Here is a 22,361-nt window from a genome sequence, read left to right on the forward strand (position 1 = left end):
GGGCCCCCCCCCCCCCCGAATGCTCGTGGCAGCTTCTGGTCTGGAGGGGAACTCCCCTCAGGTGACTGGTTTTTCCCTTCCACTTTTTTTGTAAAATAACATTTATTGGGTGTTTTTGTGGTTATAAAAGTAGTGTCATTGCCCGGCATGGTGGCTCAAGCCTGTCATCCCAGCACTTTGGGAGCCCAAGAGTTCGAGACCAGCCTGGGCAACTTGTGAGACCTCGTCTCTACAATAAATTCGAAAATTAGCCAGGCGTGGTGACACATGCCTGTAGTTCCAGCTACTTGGAAGGCTAAGGCAGAAGGATCGCCTGAGGTCAGCAGGTCAAGGCTGTGGTGGCCATGAGCGTGCCACTGCACTCCAGCCTGGGTGGCAGAGTGAGATTCTGACTCAAGGGGAAAAAAAAGGAGTGTCAATTCACAGTGGAAAGTGTGGGGTATACAGACAGGAAAGTCTAGAGAAGAAGGGGAGTGACCCCTGGGGACATGGCCTCCTGAACTTTCCCCTCCTACCTTCAGCCTCAGCCATGAGCACACCTTTTTCTTTTCTTCTCTTGTGTTTAAGCATTTGCTTTACCTGACGTGCCCTTTTTCTAATTTCCTTTCCTAACTTCTGTTCTCGGTATTCTGTGATCTCGTAGTGTCCTCTGTATCAGGAAGGGTGTGTGCCTTGTGGTCTGCAGAAAAGGAGCTGAGGGCTGTATTTTGAGCCCACTTTGTATTTGTTCCAGAAGTAGAAACACATTTTTTTTTTGAGTTGAAGTCTCACTCGGTTGCCCGGACTGGAGTGCAGTGGCCGCTCCCGGCCACCGCAGCCTCGACCTAACGGGCTCTGGCGATCCTTCCGCCTCAGCCTTCCGAGTAGCCGGAATTATAGGCATGCACTACCATGCCCGGCTGATTTTTTGATTTATTGTAGAGATGAGGTCTCGCCAAGTTGCCCAGGTGGGTCTCGAACCCGCGGCTCAGGCCATCCACTCACCTCAGCCTCCCAAAGGCGCGGGGTTACAGGCAGAAACACAATTTTTAAATGTACATGCATAGCAGGAGCCCACTTCTTTGTTTGGGATATGGATCACTTGTGTAGCAGGCCACTGTCCCTTGCCCGTGAGCGAGAGCCCTGGACCCCTCCATGCCGCAGCCTGGTCACGGGCCACACCAGTCCCAGGAAGCAGCAGGGAATGTTCGCTAACATCGCATTGGGCGGGATTTATCCAGGCATTTTGAGCTCAGCGGAGTCTACACTTTGAGGTTAAGAAGGTTGACTGGAGATCAGCTGTCAGGCAGAGAGCGTGCTTTTCAAGAAAGAAACCCTCTCCCTGGGCCCACACGTCAGCCGCTCGTGCCATGTCTGTTTCATGGACGCATAGACTCCCCACCCCTGGTTTTGGTGTCAAAGTCATAGCCAGCGTCAGACTCACTGTGCCCAAAGCAGAACCCTGTGGAAGACTTGGTGGGGAGAGAGAACACGGTTCCTGCTTTCATTCAGCTGCACCGTGGAATGGCTTCTCATCCAGTACTTTCGTCTGTTCGGCCCTTCTGTTGACTCGAAACAGTTTGCTCTTGAACCCTGTCTCATAAACCACACACTGGCCCCGCCCCCCTCCCAAGGCCCCGTGTCTCCCCGGGCTGTGTCGTCCCGTGTGTGCTCCTGTGGTTCTGTGATGGTCCCTTGCCAAGCTCCTCTCCCTCGTCCTCGAGCGGCCACCAGCTGCCCCCAAGTCCTAGAGATGTCTCTCTGCATCCTGTCTCTCGGTGGCCCGTCGCCCCTCCTGCCAGCATCGTGCCTGTCAGTTTTGGCGTGTCCTGTCAGCTCCCCCACCTTTGGTCGTGGTCCAGAGCGTGGCAGCCTCCCCGGCCACGGCGTCGGATGCCCCCCCAGAGATGGAGGGGCCCGAGCACAGGGGCTGGTCGGCTCTCCCTGCACATGGTGGGCCGGGGGCTCACGATGCGGACTGGTGGACGTCACCTCTGCCTGTGTACGTCTCCCCCAAATTGCCCAGGCTCAGGATTCGAAGGATCACGGACGTCAGAGCCCTGAAAGCCCGTCTCAGTCCGCTGCCACCTCCCCTTTCGGGGGGCATCTCAGCCAAGGGCAGAGGCCCCATCCTGGCCCTCGGCCATATCAAGGCCAGCCTTGCGTCTAAGCACATAAGCCTGTGGCGACGTCTTAGAAGGTTCCACCCAGGCCAGGTGGCGACCCAGGTTATCTGTCACCTGCAAGCCTGGAAGCAGACTCGGCCTCTTATTTCACACAGGCCCCAGAGGCGGGCAGACCCGCTGGGGACCTCGTGCATCTTTGGGGGGGGAGCCCCAGACCCAAGAGGCCACCCGCATGGCGGCACCCAGTTGCCACAACCCTCCCAGTGAGGAGGAAGAGAGCAGGAAGGAGAGCCCCTGGACCCGAGAGCCACCCCATGGGTAGCCCATGTGTCTTCTCCCCCAAGGAATCCACGTCCCTTCTCTAAGCCACGTGCCCGGAGCCGGGTCTGTTCTCGTTCAGTTTCCGTGCTGAAAAAAGGACTTGATTCATTTGTAGACTTTGTTTCCCTTGTTTCTGCTTCTCCATTTCTTGTATTTTTTTTTTCTTTTCCTCCTGGTGTTCCTTTCTCACTTTTTATGCTTTTTGTCCTCTGCTTGTTTTTTATTTCACCTCCTCCCTGTCCCTCTCCACTTCCAACTTCCTCCTCCTCTTTTTCCTCTTCCTTTTTTGTCTTTCTCCGTCTCCTCCTCTTCTTCCTTGTTTGGTCCTTTTTGAAGTTGAGCCCAGTGGCGGGACTCCACGGCGTAGACCTCTCTCCTTCTGCCCTTGCTGTGTCCAGGAAGGTAACGTAACCTCACCCACCTCTTCCCCGCTCTCGGAGGGGTCGTAGCGACGTTAGTGACACAGGGAGCCAACCCAACACACTCTCTCTCTCTCTCTCTCTCTCTCTCTCTCTCTCTCTCTCTCTCTCTCTCTCTCTCTCTGACCCTCGATACCCCTGTTACAAATGTCATGAGTATGTGGCAGTTTCTTACAAGGCACAGTATCCCTTTGACTGTCTGAGGGGAGGACTGGGATACTGAGCGAAGCCAGGAAGCCTTCAGGGACGGGTCTTTCGAGGCTGCAGCAGAAGGTCCCGCGGTATTGGCCAACCCTTGGAGATGGGGCCTTCGAGTCGCAAATCTGTCAGCTAGCGGGGCAGGGACGCAGGTGACGAGCCTCCACCTGTGCACAGCGATTTGGATGGCAGAGTCAAGGAATACTGTCCTTACAAAGACTGATCTACACAAGTGCCCTCGGGTGTTTTCCCGAAACAACCACTAAAAGCAAACTTCTCTACCTCGTGTCTTGCCGAGTGTGTGTGTGTGTGTGTGTGTGTGTGTGTTTAGTTTGTCCGATTTGAAGTCTGTTGTGGTGACAAGACTGTCGTTGAAAAGGCATGTGGTGGGGTGTGGCCACAACTAACCCTGCTAACCTCTTCTCTGCCTTCCACGGTGCTCGTTCTGACTCTCCCCCACCCCTCACAGCCCCCACCCGGCGGCCGTGAGCGAGCGCCTCCACGGTGTGTGAGCGCTGTGCACACGTCTCCCGATGGCACTTGCTGTCTCACGCGTGGGGGGGCGGGAAGGGGACAGACTTCCCCGTGCTGCCCTGGACAGCTTGCATGCCTCGGGCTCCATCTTCCCTGGCCGTGTGGGCACACTGTGCAGAGACGCTCCGAAAGGAATGCATGGAACGGAGCTGTGGGCTGCTTTGAAAGCCAAGACCCAAGATTGGATTGGGTGAAGAGGGCGCTGGTCCCCTGACACTCAGGCATGCACTCCACAGTAGGACAGGCCCGGGGGGCTTCCGTCCTTCAGAGCAGGGCTCAGGGGCAGGACTCCCGCAGGGGCAGGGCTGCAAGGGCCCCAGGGCACGGGGCAGACACTAACCCCTGCTTGTGTGAACGCGATGCATTTCTGCCTCCCCAGAGTGTGTCTTCGGCTAGAGACTAACAGGGTAGGCCTCGTGTGTGTCCAGCAAACACCCCTGCAGCAAGAGATTTGTCTACGGGTAGTGTGCAGGAAGGCTGGTGGAAGGATATTGCAGACCCCCATGAGTCGGTCCCCTGAGGCCACGTTCCCTGCCCCTGGGCTGGTTTTAAGTGGGCTAGAACATTCTGCAACTCTGAAAGTGGAAGGAAGGGACTTTAAAAGATGGCCCAGTCCAGCACCTCTTATCTTGAGGCTGTAGACAGACTTCAGGAAGCCCTGAGCAGCCTGGAATTCTTTCCAAGATTGTTTGTGTACACATACGCATCTTTCTAGGAAGAGAGTCCCTCGCTTTCTTAAGATTCTCAAAATGGTTTGTGATCCAGAAATACCGAAGAGCCACTGACAGTCTTTGAGGCAGGACCACGCTTTTTTGTGCTTCAAGGAGGAGTTTGTTCCCTCCTTGGGTGCTTTGAGCCTCTGGAGAGTTCTTCCTTCCACCCTCCCGCCACGGCAAAGCCCAGCGGGTCAGGCCGCCTCTGAGGGAGGTGTGGTGTTGGTCGTGTGTTGGTGGCAGCCTGAGCAGGCAGGCACCAGCCCCAGAACCCGTTGTGAGATTGGATCTGAGCAGGGTGCGCCCACCTGCTTCCATCTCTGGGGTCTGCTGGTGTTTCTCTGCTCTCAGTGAGAAACCTGGTAGTCATCCTGGGATGTAACCGTGTAGACCGTGCAGACTTCCGCAGCAGAGTGCCGGGAAGCTCCATACAGGACAGAAGCTAAGAAGCAGTGTCTTCCTAGTCAGGATGTAAAGAAATGACAGGCGTCAGTGCCAGTGGCCCCAGAGAAGGGCAGTCACACGAGCGTGACTTCAAGCAAGGGCGAAGTGTGGTGTATGAACTTACACGTGCCTTGTTGATTTCGACTGAAACCTAATAGCTAGCCAGTGCCAAATAAATACTACATGAACGAACCCAGAAGGCAAAGCAATTTAAGACATACCAGAAGAAAACCCCTGAGCAGGAGACGCGTAGACCAGCCCCGAGGAGGGGAGGGTCACTGCTGGCCGAGGTTACTTTGGGGTGAACAGGGCCTGGGGAGCCCCAGGGGGAGGCGGGTGCCAGGGGCCTGTCATTCTCGGCCCCTCCTGGCTGTAGGCAAACTTTGGACCTGGCTTGGGAGTGTTCCGGCAGCATCTTGCTCGGCTCTTTGCACATTTGCCCCAGTGTGGTGATCCCTGTGGGCCGGGGTGCATGCGAGCCGTGCCCCGCGGCCTGACACGTACCCTCTCTTGGCAGGCATGGGCAAGAAGGATGACCCCAAGCTGATGCAGGAGTGGTTCAAGTTGGTGCAAGAGAAAAACGCCATGGTGCGCTACGAGTCGGAGCTGATGATCTTGTGAGTGGTCTGGGGCCGGGGGGAGTCAGCTCTGTGGCCGTCGCAGCAGACACGTGGAGGGGCCCTTCCTGGACAGGTCGGGGGACGGGGTGCTCTCCGACTCACTGTTGCTCTCTCCCTCCCCTGCAGTGCCCGGGAGCTGGAGCTGGAAGACCGGCAGAGCCGCCTACAGCAAGAGCTCCGGGAGCGCATGGCGGTGGAAGGTGAGTGGCGCTCACCCAGGGAGGCCAGGGTGGCGGCTGCCTCCCAGGCCTTCATGCCGGGTGTCTTGGGCTACCCCCAGATCACCTGAAGACCGAGGAGGAGCTGTCGGAGGAGAAGAAGATCCTTAACGAGATGCTGGAGGTGGTGGAGCAGAGAGACTCCCTGGTAGCCCTGCTGGAGGAACAGCGGCTCCGGGAGAAAGAGGAAGACAAGGACCTGGAGGCCGCCATGCTGTCCAAGGGCTTCAGCCTGAACTGGTCCTGAGCGCCCGCCCGCACTCGACGTTGGTCCGTCGGCACCCGCCTGGCCGGGCTGCACTCGCCCAACTGCCCGGATCTGAGATCTGAGAGGGCCTGGCCCCTCCCTGGAGTTTGCGCGCAGATGCCCACGTGCCTCTCGGAAAGTGGGGTCACGTCCCGTGTGCTGTCGGGAAGCCCCAGGCAGCGGTGGTTCTCCGGTGAGCCCCCCTCCTGGGAGGCGGCCTACCCGGGCCTTCCACTCGGGAGAGAGGAGCATGGCGCATGCGGTATGTGACGCGGGCGCCCGCACGCTCCCTGAGGGTGCACTGGCTGGTGCCCCGTTCTCCCATGGCACCTGTGGTAAGAGGAGGAAGCCGCTCCCTCTATCAGACCCTCAGCCCCCACAGCACACCGCCAGGGGGCAGGAGCCGCGGCCGTCTTCATCTCCCTGAAGCATCACCAAAGACACCGAAAACACCCCCACAAAGCCAGCTGTGAATTGAGACCCAGGAGGGGCGGGGGCCCGTCAGGGCGGTGGCCACCCCAGCCTCCCAGAGGACGCCGTGGGGCGGGCAGGCCCCAGAATCTGCTATGCAGGTGGAGAGGATGCAGGAGGGGTCTGTGCCCCAGCCCGACACCACACACTGGACCCCAAAGGGCCCAGGGTCCCCGGCCTCTCCCCGGCAGGGCCTGAGGCCTGTGGGGCTGCTGCAGTTTGCTTGTAGTTCACAACCGTGTTGACACTGGAAAATACTAACTCTGGGGAATGAGACGAGGCCCTGCGTGTCAAGCCCCCGGGTGACAGGTACTGTCACTGGCCAGAGCTTCACGTCGGGGCAGGAGATGGCCTTTTCCTTGGCGTTGTTCCCGTGTTTGCACATTGAAATGAAGCTGACGACGTGGCGAGACGCTCAGCCCCTTCAGACCCTTTTTGTCAATTAACTTATTTTTTTAATACTTGAAAAGAAGCAACTTCCTTTTTATATCTTCATGAGAGACGCTGGCCACTGGGCACCGGGTGCGGGAACTGCCACGGCCTCTCTGCTGTGTGCCTGTAACCCGGGCCAGGATGGACCGAACGTTCTCCACGTGCATCTATTTATTAGCCTTCCTCATCGTGTCACCGGCCCGGTCGGCATCGGAGCCGCCCGGGCCCCACGCGTGGGGCCTGCTCGTGGCTTTCCGCCCCCCTTGTGGCTGTCTGGCCCCTTCTCTGCCCGGTGCCGCGTGCTCATGAGGCGCCACTTGCTTGTCAAGGATGCCCTTCGGCTCTGAGGGCCAAGCCAAAGGCAGAACTGCCACCTTCGTCCTCCCTGTGGGCTTCCCTGCTCCGCAGAGCTCATTTTTTCTGTTTTGGTGCCGGAGTTTCACCGTCTTCGACGTACACGTTCAAGTTTCGGGATGAGTCCTCTTCCAGGCTGGCTGACGCAGTGCCGGGTGAGCCCTGCCACCAGGCCGGCTGGTGAGAACTTCCTCTGCCCAGCCCAAGGTCCAGCCAGACAGAAGGTCCCGTGCCGCAGCATGTCCGTGGGCGTAGGCTGGTGTCTCGCGAGCAGGGAGGTGACTCCAGCCCTCCCTTCCCGGAAGGGGTGGTGAGCGCTGTGTCCCCAGCTCCTCCAGCCAAACTGGTCATTTCTCACGGTTCAGCCCGAGCCTGGCTGGGTGCCATTATCAGGCCCTGAGAAAGTTATGGGTGGGGTGCTTGTCTATGGAAAAATCAGCACACAGTCAGCCAGGGGGATGGCACCAGGGCCGGACCGCTCCGAGGGGGCGCTCCAGCCGTCTCCTGATGGGGAGGGCCGGGCAGATCAGAGGCCTGGCCACTCCTTGGGGCCTCCTGAAGCAGGCAGGTCCGGGCCGTGCTGACCTTGGGGTTTCCATGGGGAACCACACTGTGCCTCTACTTGAATATTCGTTCTAAGTGCAAAGGAGCAGAGAACCTGTCCTGCTGTCCACTTTGTCGAGAGCTGCCATCTCGTTCCTGTGGGCGTCAGGAGGTGTGCAGACGCGACCACCACAGCCCTGACTTTTTCACCTCCTGTTCTCTGATGAGGCAAAGTCTCCATTTTTATTCTCTTTTCTTAAAAGGGGGGAGAGGAGGGTGTTCCGAGTTTCATCTTCAAACCCCAAACTTCCAGGAAGGTCGGGCTGGGGACAGGACCTTCTCTGCCTGTGTGGCCTTTTCCCTGACCTGTCTCCTCTCAAATGCCCCCGTGACCCGCCATGCCCTGGCAGAGCTGCCTCGGTCCCTCGTAGCTCCTGCTGACCCCAGAGCCAAGAGGCCATTTGCAAAGTGCTTCATGAGGGAGGCGGCAATCGCGACATGCTGTAAGCGACCTGCTGGAGACCAGATGTCACCGGATGTCTACTTCTGCTGCGGCTCAGTCCTGGTCAGCCTTATCATCACTGCGTCGTCCAAAGCACACTGCCGCCTGCAGCCACTAGAGAGGGGACCAGAGACTCCGCAGAGAGGCCCCGCAGGCCCGCTCAGCCTTCCCAGCCGCCACTCCCGACAGTGTTAGGACTTCAAGTTCAAGTAGAGCCTGGTTTTGAAAAGCTCCCAGATTGTAACCACTGGACTGCAGCGGAGTCGAATGCCTTGGTGACTTGCCGCACGGCGTGTTCTCCAGCCGCGGAAATGCACACGGCTCCAGGCGGGTGTTCTTTCCAAGAGCCAAGCCTCCCCTGGAGGGCAGGGCAGCAGGGTGGACACGCAGAGACACACGGACACCACACAGAGTTGGCCCCACGCAGCATCGCGGGAGGCAGCCGTGGCCCCGAGCTTGAGGCCGGCCTGGGGTCTGGCCCCGCCCAGAGGATGCCTTCCAGCCCTTGGCCCCCGCCCCCAGCGGCCGCCCTCCAGCCGATTTTGACCAGCAATGACAGACGATTCTTAACCCTTTCAAAAGAGAAGAACCTCTTGGATGGGTCAAGAAAGTTTAAAAAAATTTTTAAGGTGGTAACATCTGACCCACAAAGAGGAAGGGTCTGTTTTATGCGCAATAAACGTTTTTAAAAGAAACACGGAGTGCGTTTCTTAAGTCATTTTACCATACTTGGCAGTGAGCTGGGGGGTGTGTTTGGGTAGCCCACCACCTGCCTTTTGGGTGGGCCATGTCCGTGCGTATGTGTGGGTGTGGACAGGGCTGTTAAAGAAGACATCTTTTTTTTTTTTGAGTCGGAGTCTCACTCTGTCGCCCAGACTGGAGTGCAGTGGCCGCTCCCAGCCACCGCAGCCTCGACCTGCCGGGCTCCGGCGATCCTTCCGCCTCAGCCTTCCGAGTAGCCGGAATTACAGGCGCGTGCTACCACGCCCAGCTGACTTTTTGATTTATTGTAGAGATGAGGTCTCACTGTCCAGACGGGTCTCAAACCCACGGGTTCAGGCAATCCACTCACCTCAGCCTCCCAAGGCGCGGATTACAGGCTGAGCCACCGAGCCCGGCTAAGACGTCTTTTTTTTCAGTTTGCTTTTTCAAAGTCTCCCCGTATTATCCTGGCTGAACCATCAACTGCTAGGCACAGTGGCTCACGCCTGTAATCCAGCACTTTGGGAGGCCGAGACGAGAGGATCACTTGAGCTCAGGAGTTTCAGTCCAGCCTGGGCAACTTATTGAGACCTCGTCTCTACAAAAAACAAAAACAAAAAAAACAAAAACAAAAAATTAGCCGAGCATGGTGATGCACACATGTGGTTGCAGCTACTCGGGAGGCTGAGGCAGGAGGATGGCCTGAATTCGGGCGGTTGAAGGAACCGTGTTGAGCCATGCTCGTGCCACTGCACTGCAACCTGAGTGACAGAGACCCTGATTCCCACACTCAAAAATGTATGACCAGTTCACCGTGAAGAGTCCGTGGCCCTAGACTCCCAAAAGGAAAGGGGAGTCATGGCCCTTGCCTGTTGGGAGAGAAAGGGGTTTGGAAGTCATCTGACCCTAGTCCCCTGTCCCTAGAGGGCTCACTTTATCAGAGCTGCACCGGCAGGGTTTGGCCGTTGCCCACGGCCATCCCAGGTGGCAGGAAATGCCTGTTGCTTTAGGGAGGCCTCCAGAAGGTTGCCGGGCCGTGAAGTCCCACCTCAGAGGCGCACAAGAAACTCTCCCATGAAACTGCCACGTCCAATGGCACCGAAATTCCTCCCTCCTCTCATGGGCCCTTCTTAGGAATCACTCAGAAATGGGTAAAAGGAGAGAGCATACCATTTTATAAGCTACCAGACTGGCCCACTTCCGAGATCCCCATTTGTATCCCGTGCTTGGAAGTTCCTCCCCGATGGTGCTCAGAAAGGAGGGGAAGAAACCACACTAGGTGGGCCACATCCTGCCTGAACACCAGCCAGGGGCCAGAGCCTCCCCTCAGCACGTGGCGCCAGGGAGCCTGTCAGCCCAGACATCAGGAGCAGCGCCACTCCTGTGTCCCCTGCCCTCGGGTCTTCCTGTAGCTGGGCTCGGGTGGGGATGTCGGAGTCCAGCTTCTGTGGCTGGGTCACGTCTGTCGCCGTCTCTGCTACCAGAACAGACGTGGGGAGAGACCGTGTCCCCGTGATGCACATGTGCACACACTCCTTTTCCTGCCCACGTGGCCCTTCCTGAACCACAGTGGAGATCCCAGTTGTGAAGCGGCCTGGGTTTCAGCCTTGGGACCCAGTGGAGGTGGCCCAGGCCTAGGCAGGACCGAGCCGAGGGTCTCCCTGGACTCTGGCATGACTGCGTGGGTTGAGGGGTCCCTACCAATAAGCAGAGGTGGCGTCCTCAAGCCCAAGGAAGAGCCTTCCAGTGCTCAGCGCGGCATTGAGCTGTCTCGGAAGCTGCCACCACTCGAGAGAGCAGCAGGGAGCTGCAGTCTGGTGGGCACGAAGGTGGCATCCACACGGGGCTTGTGTCACGTCCTCCCCCCTTGACTCCAGCCCTAGGCGCACCACGTGACCAGCTGGGGCTGCGTGTTCCCTCCCGCCCATGGGACCCGCCTGCAGGATGCGGGGGAACACGCAGGAGGCTTGGAGGCTCTGGACCCAGGGCCGGTGTAGACACGTAGACATCCCTCCAGACGAGAGCCTTGGAGAAGAGTCAGCAGCCCAGCGCAGAGGGGGACGTGCCCCCGGCCCTCGAGGGCTGGCTCCCTGCAGCCCCAGGTCAGATTGATTCCTTGCTATTCCATGAACTCTCTAGACACGGTCGCGAGGGGTAGATGGCATTCCCAGGACATTCAGACAGGCCCCGCTGACACCAGCACCAGCCCTCCACCGTGGCCAGCTCTGCCAGACCCACTGTCCTGGCAGAGGCTCCGGGGGCCATGCCATGGGTCCGTTGTCCTCCACAGGGTCATTGCCAAGGTTGAGGAATTCGTCCGGGTGGATGGCAGAGTGTGTTCGTGGCAAGGGGCTCGCTCACGTCCCACGGGTGGGTGGCCAGCACGTGATGAGGAGTGGGCTTCTCGGTGGCGAGCCCCTCACAAGTGGCCAAGGGCTGCCTCGCTAACCTCCGGCTTGCCTCCCGACAGAACGCCTGGTCCTTTTCCTGGGGAGGAAAAGAAAGAAAAGCACCTGACAGTTCACAGCTCACTTTCCCCAGGCATATCTTATTTCACTTTTTAAAAATGTTTTTAGCCCGACACGGAGGCTCACACCTGTAATCCTAGCACTTTGGGAGGCTGAGGCGGGAGGACTGTTTGAACCTAGGAGTTGGAGACAAGCCTGGGCAACATAGCAAGACTCCGTCACTACAAAAAATTAAATACAATAAGAATTAACCACACCAGGAGGTCAAGGCTGCAGTGAGCTGTGAGTGTGCCACTGCCCTCCAGCTTGGGCAACAGAGTGAAACCTCGACTCACCTTCCCTGCTCCCGAGAGAGGACGTTCCCCCGAGAACCCAGGGGGACAGAGAACCGGAAGATACTGGCACACTCTGGAACGTGCTATGGCAGCAGGGATGAGAAGAGCTGCCCGGGGCCCTGGCTGGGGGCCAGTGACCAGGGAGGACCCCGCAAACCCTCCTAGCAGGGTGGGGAGTCTGCTCCCGGGTCTGACGCCTGAGAGCACTTTGGCCTGAGCACATGTGGTAGAGTCTGCAGGCACCAGAGAGCTGCCGTGGGCTTCGAGAGCTGCAGGTTGAGTCTGGCAGGGAAGGGAGCCAGAGGCCGTGGTGCAGTATTGAAACCGGTTCTCCCACGCAGAGCCCCTCCCGGGCCGTCCTAGGGGTGTCCGTGGTCCCAGGGATCTGGGGGCTTCTGCGGCTCCAGTCTTCCTTTCCACCACACCAATGGAGAGACGGGACGAGCGTCCCTCATCCGAAAACCAGAAGACTCCAATAAGCGTTTCCTTTGGGCTCTGATGTCAGCAAAGATTCCAAAATCTGAAAAGTTCAAAATTCGGAATACTTCTGGTCCCAAGAGTCCTAGAAAAGGGATGTTCAGTCTTTTTTTTTTTTTTTAATTGAGTTGGAGTCTCACCCTGTCACCCAGACTGGAGTGCAGTGGCCACTCCGGCCACCGCAGCCTCGACCTGCTGGGCTCCGGCGATCCTTCCGCCTCAGCCTTCCGGGTAGCTGGAACTACAGGCGCGCGCTACCACGCCTGGCTCATTTTTTTTATTTATTGTAGAGCTGAGGTCTCGCCAAGTTACCCAGGCGGGTCGCGAACCTGCGGGCTCAGGCAATCCACTCACCTCAGCCTCCCAAAGGCGCGGGATGACAGGCTGAGCCACCGAGCCCGGCTGGGATGTTCAGTCTTAACTGCCCGGCCTCTCCTCGCCTCCCCTCATGCTTCTCGAAAGATGATCCTAACAGTCTTCTTCCCCCTTTCTGGGAGGAAAATTCTTTGCTGGAGGCCACTCGGCCGCATGAAATGAGCACGGGACCAGGCACCTGGGCTGGTTGGCTGCACCTGGATGTGGCTCCCCAAACCGGTTTTTACTTTTTTCCCCCCTTTAATGAGTTCATTGATTGTAGTCAGGGTCTCACTCTGTCACCCAGGCCAGAGTGCAGTGGCACAATCATGGCTCACCGCAGCTTTGACCTCCTGGACTCAGGCAGTCCTTCTGCCTCAACCTCCTGAGTAGTTGGGACTACAGGTGCACACCACCATGTCTGACCAACCTTTTTGCTTTTTCTTTTTGAGTTGGAGTCTCACTCTGTCACCCAGGCTGGAGTGCAGTGACACACTCACGGCCCCCGCGGCCTCCACCTGCTGGGCTCCGGCGATCCTTCTGCCTCAGCCTTCCAAGTAGCTGGAATGACAGATGCACGCCACCACGCCCGGCTAGTTTTTGTGATTTCTTGTAGAAATGAGGTCTCACCAAGTTGCCCAGGCTGGTCTCAAACCCCCGGGCTCGGACAGTCCTCTCGCCTCGGCCTCCCAAAGTGCTGGGATTACAGGCCTGAGCCACGGCACCTGGCCCTTTTTTCTTTTGTATTTTTGTGGAGACAGTCTCACAGTGTTGCTCAGGGTGGCCTCAAACTCCTGGGCTCAAGCAATCCTCCTGCCTCAGTCTCCCAGAGTGCTGGGATTGCAGGCAGGAGCCACCACGCCCAGCCCCTTTAATTTTCCTGTTGAGACGGGGTCTTGCTATGTGGTCCCGGCTAGCCTCAAACTCCCGGCCTCAAGGGATCCTCCCACCCTGGCATCCCAAAGTACTGGGATTGCAGACATAAACCACCATGCCTGGCCCTGCTCCTACCTTTGAAATGGGAAAATAACATTCATTTCCCTGGCCCATAAAGAGATCCTTGATGCAGTGTGCCCTGTGTTCTGTGGGGTGTTTTGCCTGTCCCTCCGTCTGCCCGAGTCACACAAGGTTATCCCCTCCCCCCGAAGGCTACCACGGCCCTGCCCACAGCATGTTCCCAGGAGTGGCTCCTCGCCCGGGTCTGTGACAGGAAACAGCTGCAGCTGCTCCGGTCTGGTTTCCCTGAAAGACGACGTGAAGGTGGCAATGCCGATTGCCGGAAAGGAAGGAAGCCTCGGGGTTGGACCGGATTTCAGGGTCGATTCGATTCAGGCACGAAGATGGCCACAACGTCATGCAAGGTGTCTCCCGACCTTGATCACGCAAACACAGGCGTTCGTTCCGCACCTGTCGCAGGGCTGTCTGCCCACCACACGCGGCCGCAGCCGTGACACACAGCCCAGAGCCCCGCCCCCTCGCCTCTGCCCCTTGACGTCGTGGAACGGAGCGCCGGACACTGTGGTTTGCCCTGTCCTTCTCAACGTCCCTGCCTCTGACAAATCGCCACATAGAACATTCGAGACACCCCGCACGGGGACCCCCCAGTCCCTTCCCTGGGCTGGGTGTGACTCAGCTGCCATCCAAGGATTCCGAAGGGGCAGGGACCAGACAAAGGCCAGACGGCACGGGGAGCCAGGCCCTGGGGCAGACACCCTGGGGCCCTGCTGGCCAAACCAGGCCCTGGAGTCTGACATCCTCGGGCTTGGGCCTTGGCAGTGAAGCCTCTGCTTGTCGCCCTGCTGCGAGCGTGATGCCTCACTGGCTGCTGGGTGTTGGGGGATGCCTGGGTGATGCCTCACTGGCAGCTGCTGTGTTGGCCCGGAGAGAAATGGGTCCAGGGAAGAGGCTGCTTGAAGCAATCTGGGAAACCCCGGGCTGGTTTTTCTGCAGGTGCTGAGTCACGGCCAATCCCACAGCCTCCCCAGGGCCTCCCTCCCCAGTACCCGGCGGAAGCGGGTGGCGGGGCTGGGGAAGTCCGTAGCCTCCCGCCCTGTGCACTTGGACGGGGCTAGTGTACATCATGACATGAACATGGCTTTGGCCCACAGGCCCAGGTCTTCGGTGTCTCTGTCTCGCCCCCTCTCCCCCTGCAGAGCTGATATTCCCTTCCTCTCTCTCGTCTCCTGCCTTCCAAAACCCACCTGTTCTTCAAGGCTGGCCCGATGGAAAGCACCTCCTGCCAGGCTCGGTGGCACAGCCTGTAATCCCGCGCTTTGGGAGGCTGAGGTGAGTGGATGGCCTGAGCCCGCGGGTTTGAGACCCGCCTGGGCAACTTGGCGAGACCTCATCTCTACAATAAATCAAAAATCAGCCGGGCATGGTGGCGCGCGCCTATAGCTCCAGCTACTCGGAAGGCTGAGGTGGAAGGATCGCCGGAGCCCAGCAGGTCGAGGCTGTGGTGGCCGGGAGCGGCCACTGCACTCCAGTCTGGGCGACAGAGTGAGACTCCAACTCAAATAAAAAATAAAAACTCAAAAAAAAAAAAAAGAAAGAAAGCACCTCCAAGGTGGGGGAAACCAGCCAATAGCCCAGCTAGGAAGGAGCCCTTTCCTTCCCCAGCGACGACGGGATAGCCATCGCTTCCTCTTGGCCACTCCCTCCCTTGCCGCAAGCACATTCCTGCCACCAATCCTTGGGTTTGCCTCCGAGTGTCCATGGGCAGTGGCGAGCCACCAGCTGGGTCCTTCCCTCTGAGGCCAGGGCAGAGGCCTGAGTCCTAGGCCCAGAGGGGAGGTGACTCAACCCAGCCCAGAGGTCCCAGGGTCTTGAGCGAGCCACCACCCTCTGCTGGCTTGATGCCGGCTGAGAGCCCTGGGCCATTCCTCCAGCCCAGCCTCCGGTCGACAGCGAGGAGAGACATTATAGAGCGCCAACTGTATGCAGGGCTCTGGCGGGCCCCCTCCTTCCCCACCAGATGGTACAATCGGGGTCTCTGTCGTTGTCCCTTGGCTCCTGCTTGCCCCAGAAAGGAATTTCAGAGTCAAGTGCAGAGAGGCTACAGGTACAGTATATGGGGAACCGGCGCCCGGGAGGTCAGCGTGTGAGGAGGCAGTGGTAAACCGGGGCTGCCCGCTGTTAGTGAGAGGCAGAGACCCAGCCGAAGACCCCCGACCCGAGGAAGCAGGCAGCCAGTTTGCTGCGACACCATGAAAGGTGGCGGGGGGGTGGGCCAGCTTTTTCGGAGCCAGGGAGCAAGTTACTCGCATGCAGATTTGGCTGGCGTCCCTCTAACCCTCCTCTGTCTCCTCATCTAAAATGTGGATCCACGTTATCTCGTGCAGGACACTGATGAGTTTCTTTTACCAACCAGAGCCGATAAAGCCAGGGGCAGATTTGAACTGGACGTCTTTTCCATGCGAGGATGTCGCATGACAGAGGCTGCCTTTGGGGCGGCGAATGGTCTTCGGCTCGGATTGAAGGAAACCCAGCACGTGGCCTGGTCCAAACCAAGAAACGTACAGATTCCGAAGCTGGTGACTCGGCAAGGCGCACTTTGGGCAGATACTCTAGGTTCTCTGGCTCTGCTCTGTGGCGCATTTGGTGTCACCACTGAGAAAACAGGAGGTGCGGAAGATGGCCTCAACACAGTCGCAGCTGGAACCATGACGGGCATGTCGTACCAATGTGCAGGTGGTCTTCGAGGGGCAGCACGAGGTGGGCTGACAGGACTGACACCAGCCTCTAGGCACTTGCTTATAACTGGGAGCCCGTGAAAAGTTTTGCTCCAACAGTCACTCTGAAGTGAGCCTGGAGTTATTCTCTCTCTTCTACCTACAGTTTGTTCGAAAAATTGGAGATTCTAGTTCACCGTGATGAAGATCGTGAATGGCTGACCAGGACTGGCTTGCCTTCCAGCCGTGAGTGAGTTGAAGCCAGAGCGAAGTGGTTTCCTTCTACTTTGGAGAAGATCTTGCCTCTCTCTGTTCTCTTTCCTCCCCTCTGAACTAGGAAACCACTTACTCTAAGAATTCAGGTCATGCCTGTTGTCAATATTTTATCACCAAGTCTGTTCATTTAATGATCTAAAACTGGAATGTTACACTATACTCCGAATAAAGGGTAAAAACAGAAAAAAAATTTTTTCGGTTTATTAGAGGAAGAAAACAACACATTCAAGAGAGAATGCAGGTGCCCATAAGGGAAAAGACACCCTTTTCTGTTAGCAGAGTGCTTTGTACACACTAAGTCTCGGAGTGCCATTCCGAGAGCACAGGGGTAAGTCCAATTTGTTCCTAAGTCCAACAAAGCTAGCCTAAGTACCCAACCAACCCAATCGGCCGTCGAGTACTGTACTGTAATAGGTTTACAATACTTTTCACACAGATAGCACATAAAAAACAAAGGCAAAAAATAAAGAAAACATGTTTAATACTGCTGTACAGTTACAGTACCTTGGAAAGCACAGTAGCTGAGTACAGTACAACAGCAGGCAAACGGGCTGGCATCAAGTGAACAAGGTATGAAGAATGGAAGAAGAAATATACTGTACTACTGGACTCTATACAGTATTGCACAGTAAAGTACACAAAAGCACAACCACTTGTAGAAAATACACGCACTTGACAATGGACGCCCGGCACGTGAGCTAACTTATGCGACTGGGCATGCAAATGCACATTCTCATCTTTGAAAGTTTTGCAACTTGAAGGTTTGTATGTAGGGGACCTACTGTATTTCCAAAGTGATGGTTAAGCAATGCATTTCTTTCTTTTTTTTTTTTTGAGTTGGAGTCTCACTCTGTTGCCAGGTTGGAGTGCCGTGGCACACTCACATCCACCCCAGTGTCGACCTGCCGGGCTCCAACGATCCTTCTGCTTCAACCTTCCAAGAAGCCAGAACTACAGGCGCGCACTACCACGCCCAACTAAATTTTTGTTTTATTGTAGAGACGAAGTCTTGCCAAGTTGCCCGGGCTGGTCTCGAACCTGCGGGCTCAGGCAATCCACTCACCTCAGCTGCCCAAAGTGCTGGGATGACAGGCTGAGCCACTGAGCCCAGCCTAGCAACCCAATTCTAAACTAAGCTTTGATCACAAGTTTCAGTTTTTAGCGTTTTACACCTAAGCTTGCTTGTGTCATGAGGAACTTTGGACATAATAGGAGAGTTGCTGTTTAATTAAGTTTTCTCGTAGAGCGCCGTGCCTTGGTGTTTCTGATAACTCCCTACTGTCCTGTTTTTGGCCTTTGTAGCCAGCCACCCCATAGTCCAAGGATAGGCATGGGTTTTAGTCAGTGTGAAGTTGTTTAAAAGAGTTATAATTCGCCGGGCTCGGTGGCTCAGCCTGTAATCCCACGCCTTGGGGAGGCTGAGGTGAGTGGATTGCCTGAACCCACGGGTTCGAGACCCGCCTGGGCAACTTGGCGAGCCCTCATCTCTACAATAAATCAAAAATTAGCCAGGTGTGGTGGCGCGCGCCTGTAGTTTCAGCTACTCGGAAGGCTGAGGCAGAAGGATCGCCTGAGCCCAGCAGGTGGAGGCAGCGGTGACTGGGAGCGTGCCACCGCCCTCCAGCCTAGGTGACAGAGTGAGGCTCCAACTCAAAAAAAAAAAAAAAGCCACACATACAAACCCATGAATAGCTAGAACGACCCCGAGAGGGAAAAGGAGGGGAATGCCTTAACTATATTAAGTCCCAGTTCAAAGTTGCCGTAATAAAAACAGCAGTGGGCCCCAGAAGCTGTGGCCAGCGGGCAGAATCAGACACTCAGAGGGCCGGCCTCTGGGCATGGAAGCCCGGTCTGGAGGAGGGCTGCTGCGTCCCTCGGGAGAGAGGAGTGGTTTTGTAATGGCCTCAGGAAAATGAGCTCACAGACTCAGAGACAAAAATGAGTTTCCTATAGAACACTACATGGAGAGGTAAACTAGAGATGAATTAAACTCTTAAAAAAAAACAAAAACCACACATTTATTTATTTACTTACTTATTTACTTATTTAGAGTTGGGGTCTCACTCTGTCGCCCAGGCAATGCTCACCACAGCCTCGACCTCTTGGACTCAGGTGATCCTTCTGCCTCTGCCTCCCAGGTAGCTGGGACTAGGGGTGCACACCACCATGCCCGGCTAATTTCTTTCTATTTTTTGCAGAGGCGAGGTCTCACTCTGTGTCCCAGGCTGGTCTTGAACTCTGGGCCTCCAGCGATTCTCCCACCTTGACCTCTCTCCAAGTGCTGAGATTACAGATGTGAGTCACCAGGTCCAGCCAAACTACACATTTATAAAACAGAAAAAAATATAGGAGAGTATCTTAACCATACCTGAAAGGCACAGAATATAAAAGGGACAATGGGTGTGTTTGAGAAATCTGTTCAGTGCAGGACACAGGGACAATCAGGTGTTTGCAATGTCTAAAGCCCGCCAGGACCTAGTATCTAGACTCCCGAGGAAGTAAAAAAAAAAAAAAAGACAAAAAGCACGATGGATCAATGCACAAAGAAACAAAACAGAACATACAGGAGGATGTGGCAGAGAGAGTGATACCTGAGGGGAAACCCCAAGAACCCAGAATTTATTTATAAAAAATTGTGTATTTACTCTTACGTGTTAAAACTTCAGTCATCTCCAGAGTCCTCTCCGTTTGACACAACACACCTACTGAGATGCTTTTTTCCGCTGCTCAAAACAGGTTTTGAACTCATCAATTTTTATGCCTCTCAGTGCTTCTGCCCTTTTTGGTTTCACTTCTTCCACATCGGCACACTGCTTCCCTTCGAGGACTTTTTTTATCCAAGGAAACCAAAAAAAGTCACAGGGGTGAGATTGGGTGAACAGGAAGGGAAGGGCACAGGGGTTAGGACATTTTTGGTAAAACGAAACAAAACTGCTGAACACTCAGCATGGGGTGGGCAGATGCGCTCGGAAATCACTCAGCCGGAAATGGGCAAACTCATTGAAAGAATCTCCAAAAAAAACTCCCTGAAGCCGACGGCAGCCTCTTCCAACAACGCTAGCTGGTCCACTGATGCCGGCGGGTTCCTAGAACACTCACCGGACAGGGGAGGCCTGTACGGCAAGGGGCCCACCCTCCGAAAAAATAATTCCGGGTTCTTTTTGGTCGCTTCTCGTCTGTCCCCAGGTCCCCATGTTGCCTTCGCCCCGGACGCGAAGGAAAACTACAATCCCAGCTTCCGGATCGTGTCTCCGGCTCTCCAGTGGGGTCTGAGTGGAAAGACGGTGGCTTCTGCCCCGAGTCGGTGGGGGCTGAACCCTGCACACGGTCTCCCCATCTTTGCCAGGATGTGAAGAGCCGGTGACAGCAGAGGGGCTGGGTGGGAGCAGCTCACATCTCAGCACCCCCGGAAGGAGAGCCCCCGGGAGAGTCGCCCGACTCTGGCGGGTGGAGCCAGCAATGCCCCGTGGAGGCCCGAAGCCCCCGTGGTCTCTGTCCCCGGCTGCAGCGTCCTGTTGTGGGGTCACAGGCACACGCTGTCTGGATCTCCCTTCCACAGAGAACCTGCCCTCCAGCTGCGAGGAGTTCTCAGCTCACAGCTCTGGCCGCAGCCGCAGGGGTTGGGGAAAGGCCTGTCCACTTCTCCCCGACAGGCGCTCTTTTATTTATTTGTTTTTAGATTGGAAACATATCGTTGATTTAGAAAGTAAATTAGGGAGAGAGAAGAGAGAGGAGACTCACATCCTCAAGGTAGGGGAGGGGACCAAAGCTTGGGGAAACATGGCCCGGTCGTGCCTCAAAGAATACATGGCCAGACCCGAACTTGGCAAGGCAACGGCCGACAGGCATTCGTGGTCCGAGCTCCCTACTGGTGTGGCCACAGGTCCCTACCAGATCTGCTTGTCATTTGCCTGGCTCTCTTCCTCCCTCCTTTCTCTCACAGGGTTCAGACCTGCATTGCCATCTACAGGCCTGTAATCTCAGCACTTTGGGAGGCCGAGACGGGAGGGTCGCTTGAGTCCAGGAGTTCGAGACTAGCCTGAGCAACAGAGTGAGACCTTGCCTCTACAAAAAAATTGTAAAACTTAGCCAGGCATGGTGGCACGTGCCAGTAATCCCAGCTACTCAGGGGGCTGAGGTGGAAGGATCACTTGAGCCTAGGAGGTCAAGGCTGTGGTGAGCAGTGATGGTGCCACTGCACTCCAGCCTGGGTGACAGAGTGAGACTTTGACTCAAAAAAAAAACAACAAAAAAAAGCTCAAAGTCTTTGCGCCTCATGAAAATACAAACACAGGCCAGGCTCGATGGCTCAGCCTGTCATCCCAGCATTTTGGGAGGCCAAGGCGAGTGGATTGCCTGAGCCCATGGGTTCGAGACCCACCCGGGCAACTTGGTGAGACCCCGTCTCCACAATAAATCAAAAATTAGCTGGGTGTGGTAGCGCGTGCCTGTAGTTCCGGCCGCTTAGAAGGCTTAAGTGGAAGGATCACCAGAGCCCGGTAGGTCGATGCTGGGGTGGCCGTGAGCGTGCCACTACCCTCCAGCCTGGGCGACAGAGTGAGACTCCGACTCAATAAAATAAAATGAAAAAAAGAAAATGCATGCATACTAAACAACAACATACGCGTTTACAGGACCACGGACGAAGGAATGATCGGGGCGTGGAAGGTGGCATGTCTTCTTCTCCGACTCCACAGGAGCTGGGGCCGGATGTCGTCGGGTTTATGTCCTCCAAACCAATTTCCAGCCCTTGTCATCCTCACACAAGAATCACTCAGGCGCCTGATGTCAGACATTCGGCAGCCTCCACCCTCCACGCCCAGCCCTGGACGAGAGCCAGCGCAAGAGGGATTTCAGAAAGCACTGTCCCTGGATGCTGTCAGCCCAGCTCTATGGGCAGTACCCGCCCTCCCTTACCCATGTGCAGGCATCTGAGGTGGGCAGAGGCCAAGCCTGGGCTGTTTTCTGTGAGCCTGATTCTAGGGTCATCTGACCTGGAGGCCCAGGGCCAGAGCCCGAAAGGCCAAGTTATGCCTGGAGCCCAGAGGGAACCAATACCACGTTCCCGAAGTTGGCTGGTGGGCTGGGCCTGTCGGAAACAGACTGTAAGGGGTCCCTCCCAGACCTGGGGAGGAGGAAAAGATTTCAATTTTGCTTTAAAAGGATAACATTTAGCCGGGCTCGGTGGCTCAGCCTGTAATCCCGCGCCTTTGGGAGGCTGAGGTGAGTGGATTGCCTGAGCCCGCGGGTTCGAGACCCGCCTGGGCAACGAGACCTCATCCTCTACAATAAATCAAAAAATCAGCTGGCCGTGGTAGCGCATGCCTGTAATTCCAGCTACTCGGAAGGCTGAGGCGGAAGGATCACTGGAGCCCGGCAGGTCGAGGCTGCGGTGGCCGGGAGCGGCCACTGCACTCCAGTCTGGGTGACAGAGTGAGACTCCAACTCAAAAAATAAATTAATTAATTAATTAAATAAAAGGATAACATTTGCCCTTGACCCTGGGCAGAACAAGATGGGTATGAGACCTCCCCAGGACCAAGAGAGGAAGGACACCTGCTGAGAAACACAGAAGGTGAAAGAGAAGGAAACCCAGCCCCCTCCACTGGGTGCAGCTGGCTCAGAGCAGGAGGGTGTATTTTTTTGCTGAGGCCGCCATAACGAAGCGCCACAGTGCGGTGGCTCACACCTGCAATCCCAGCACTTTGGGAGGCTGAGGCGAGAGGATTGACTGAGCCCAAGAGTTCGAGAAGAGCTTAGGCAACATAGCAGGACCTCGTCTCTACAAAAAATAAAAACATTAGCCAGACGCGGTGGCACGTGCGTGTGGTTCCAGCTGCTTGGAAGGCTGAGGTGGAAGGATCACTCGAGCCAGCAGATCGAGGCTGCCTCAGTGGCCGTGAGTGTGCCACTGCACTCCAGCCTGGGTGACCGAGTGAGACTCACTTTTTTTTTTT

At 56.4% G+C, this 22,361-nt stretch overlaps 1 protein-coding gene and 2 pseudogenes across 1 annotated transcript in view; all 3 read left to right on the forward strand.

Moving 5' to 3' along the window:
- Positions 1 to 6,266, forward strand: part of MICAL3 (microtubule associated monooxygenase, calponin and LIM domain containing 3) — a 128,900-nt gene extending 122,634 nt beyond the window's left edge. The window contains exons 30-32 of the mRNA XM_008061287.2: positions 5,252 to 5,351; positions 5,481 to 5,554; positions 5,635 to 6,266. Coding sequence (XP_008059478.2) covers positions 5,252 to 5,351; positions 5,481 to 5,554; positions 5,635 to 5,819 — 359 coding nt within the window. The 3' untranslated portion in view covers positions 5,820 to 6,266. The remainder of the gene's footprint in view (positions 1 to 5,251; positions 5,352 to 5,480; positions 5,555 to 5,634) is intronic.
- Positions 6,267 to 15,663: 9,397 nt separating this feature from the next.
- LOC103263620 lies at positions 15,664 to 16,230 on the forward strand (annotated as a pseudogene).
- Positions 16,231 to 19,391: 3,161 nt separating this feature from the next.
- Positions 19,392 to 22,361, forward strand: part of LOC103263621 — a 6,191-nt pseudogene continuing 3,221 nt past the window's right edge.

This window comes from Carlito syrichta, unplaced genomic scaffold (assembly GCF_000164805.1).
Source record: "Carlito syrichta isolate Samal-C Ts95f unplaced genomic scaffold, Tarsius_syrichta-2.0.1 Scaffold305189, whole genome shotgun sequence".
NCBI classification, from domain to species: Eukaryota; Metazoa; Chordata; class Mammalia; order Primates; family Tarsiidae; genus Carlito; species Carlito syrichta.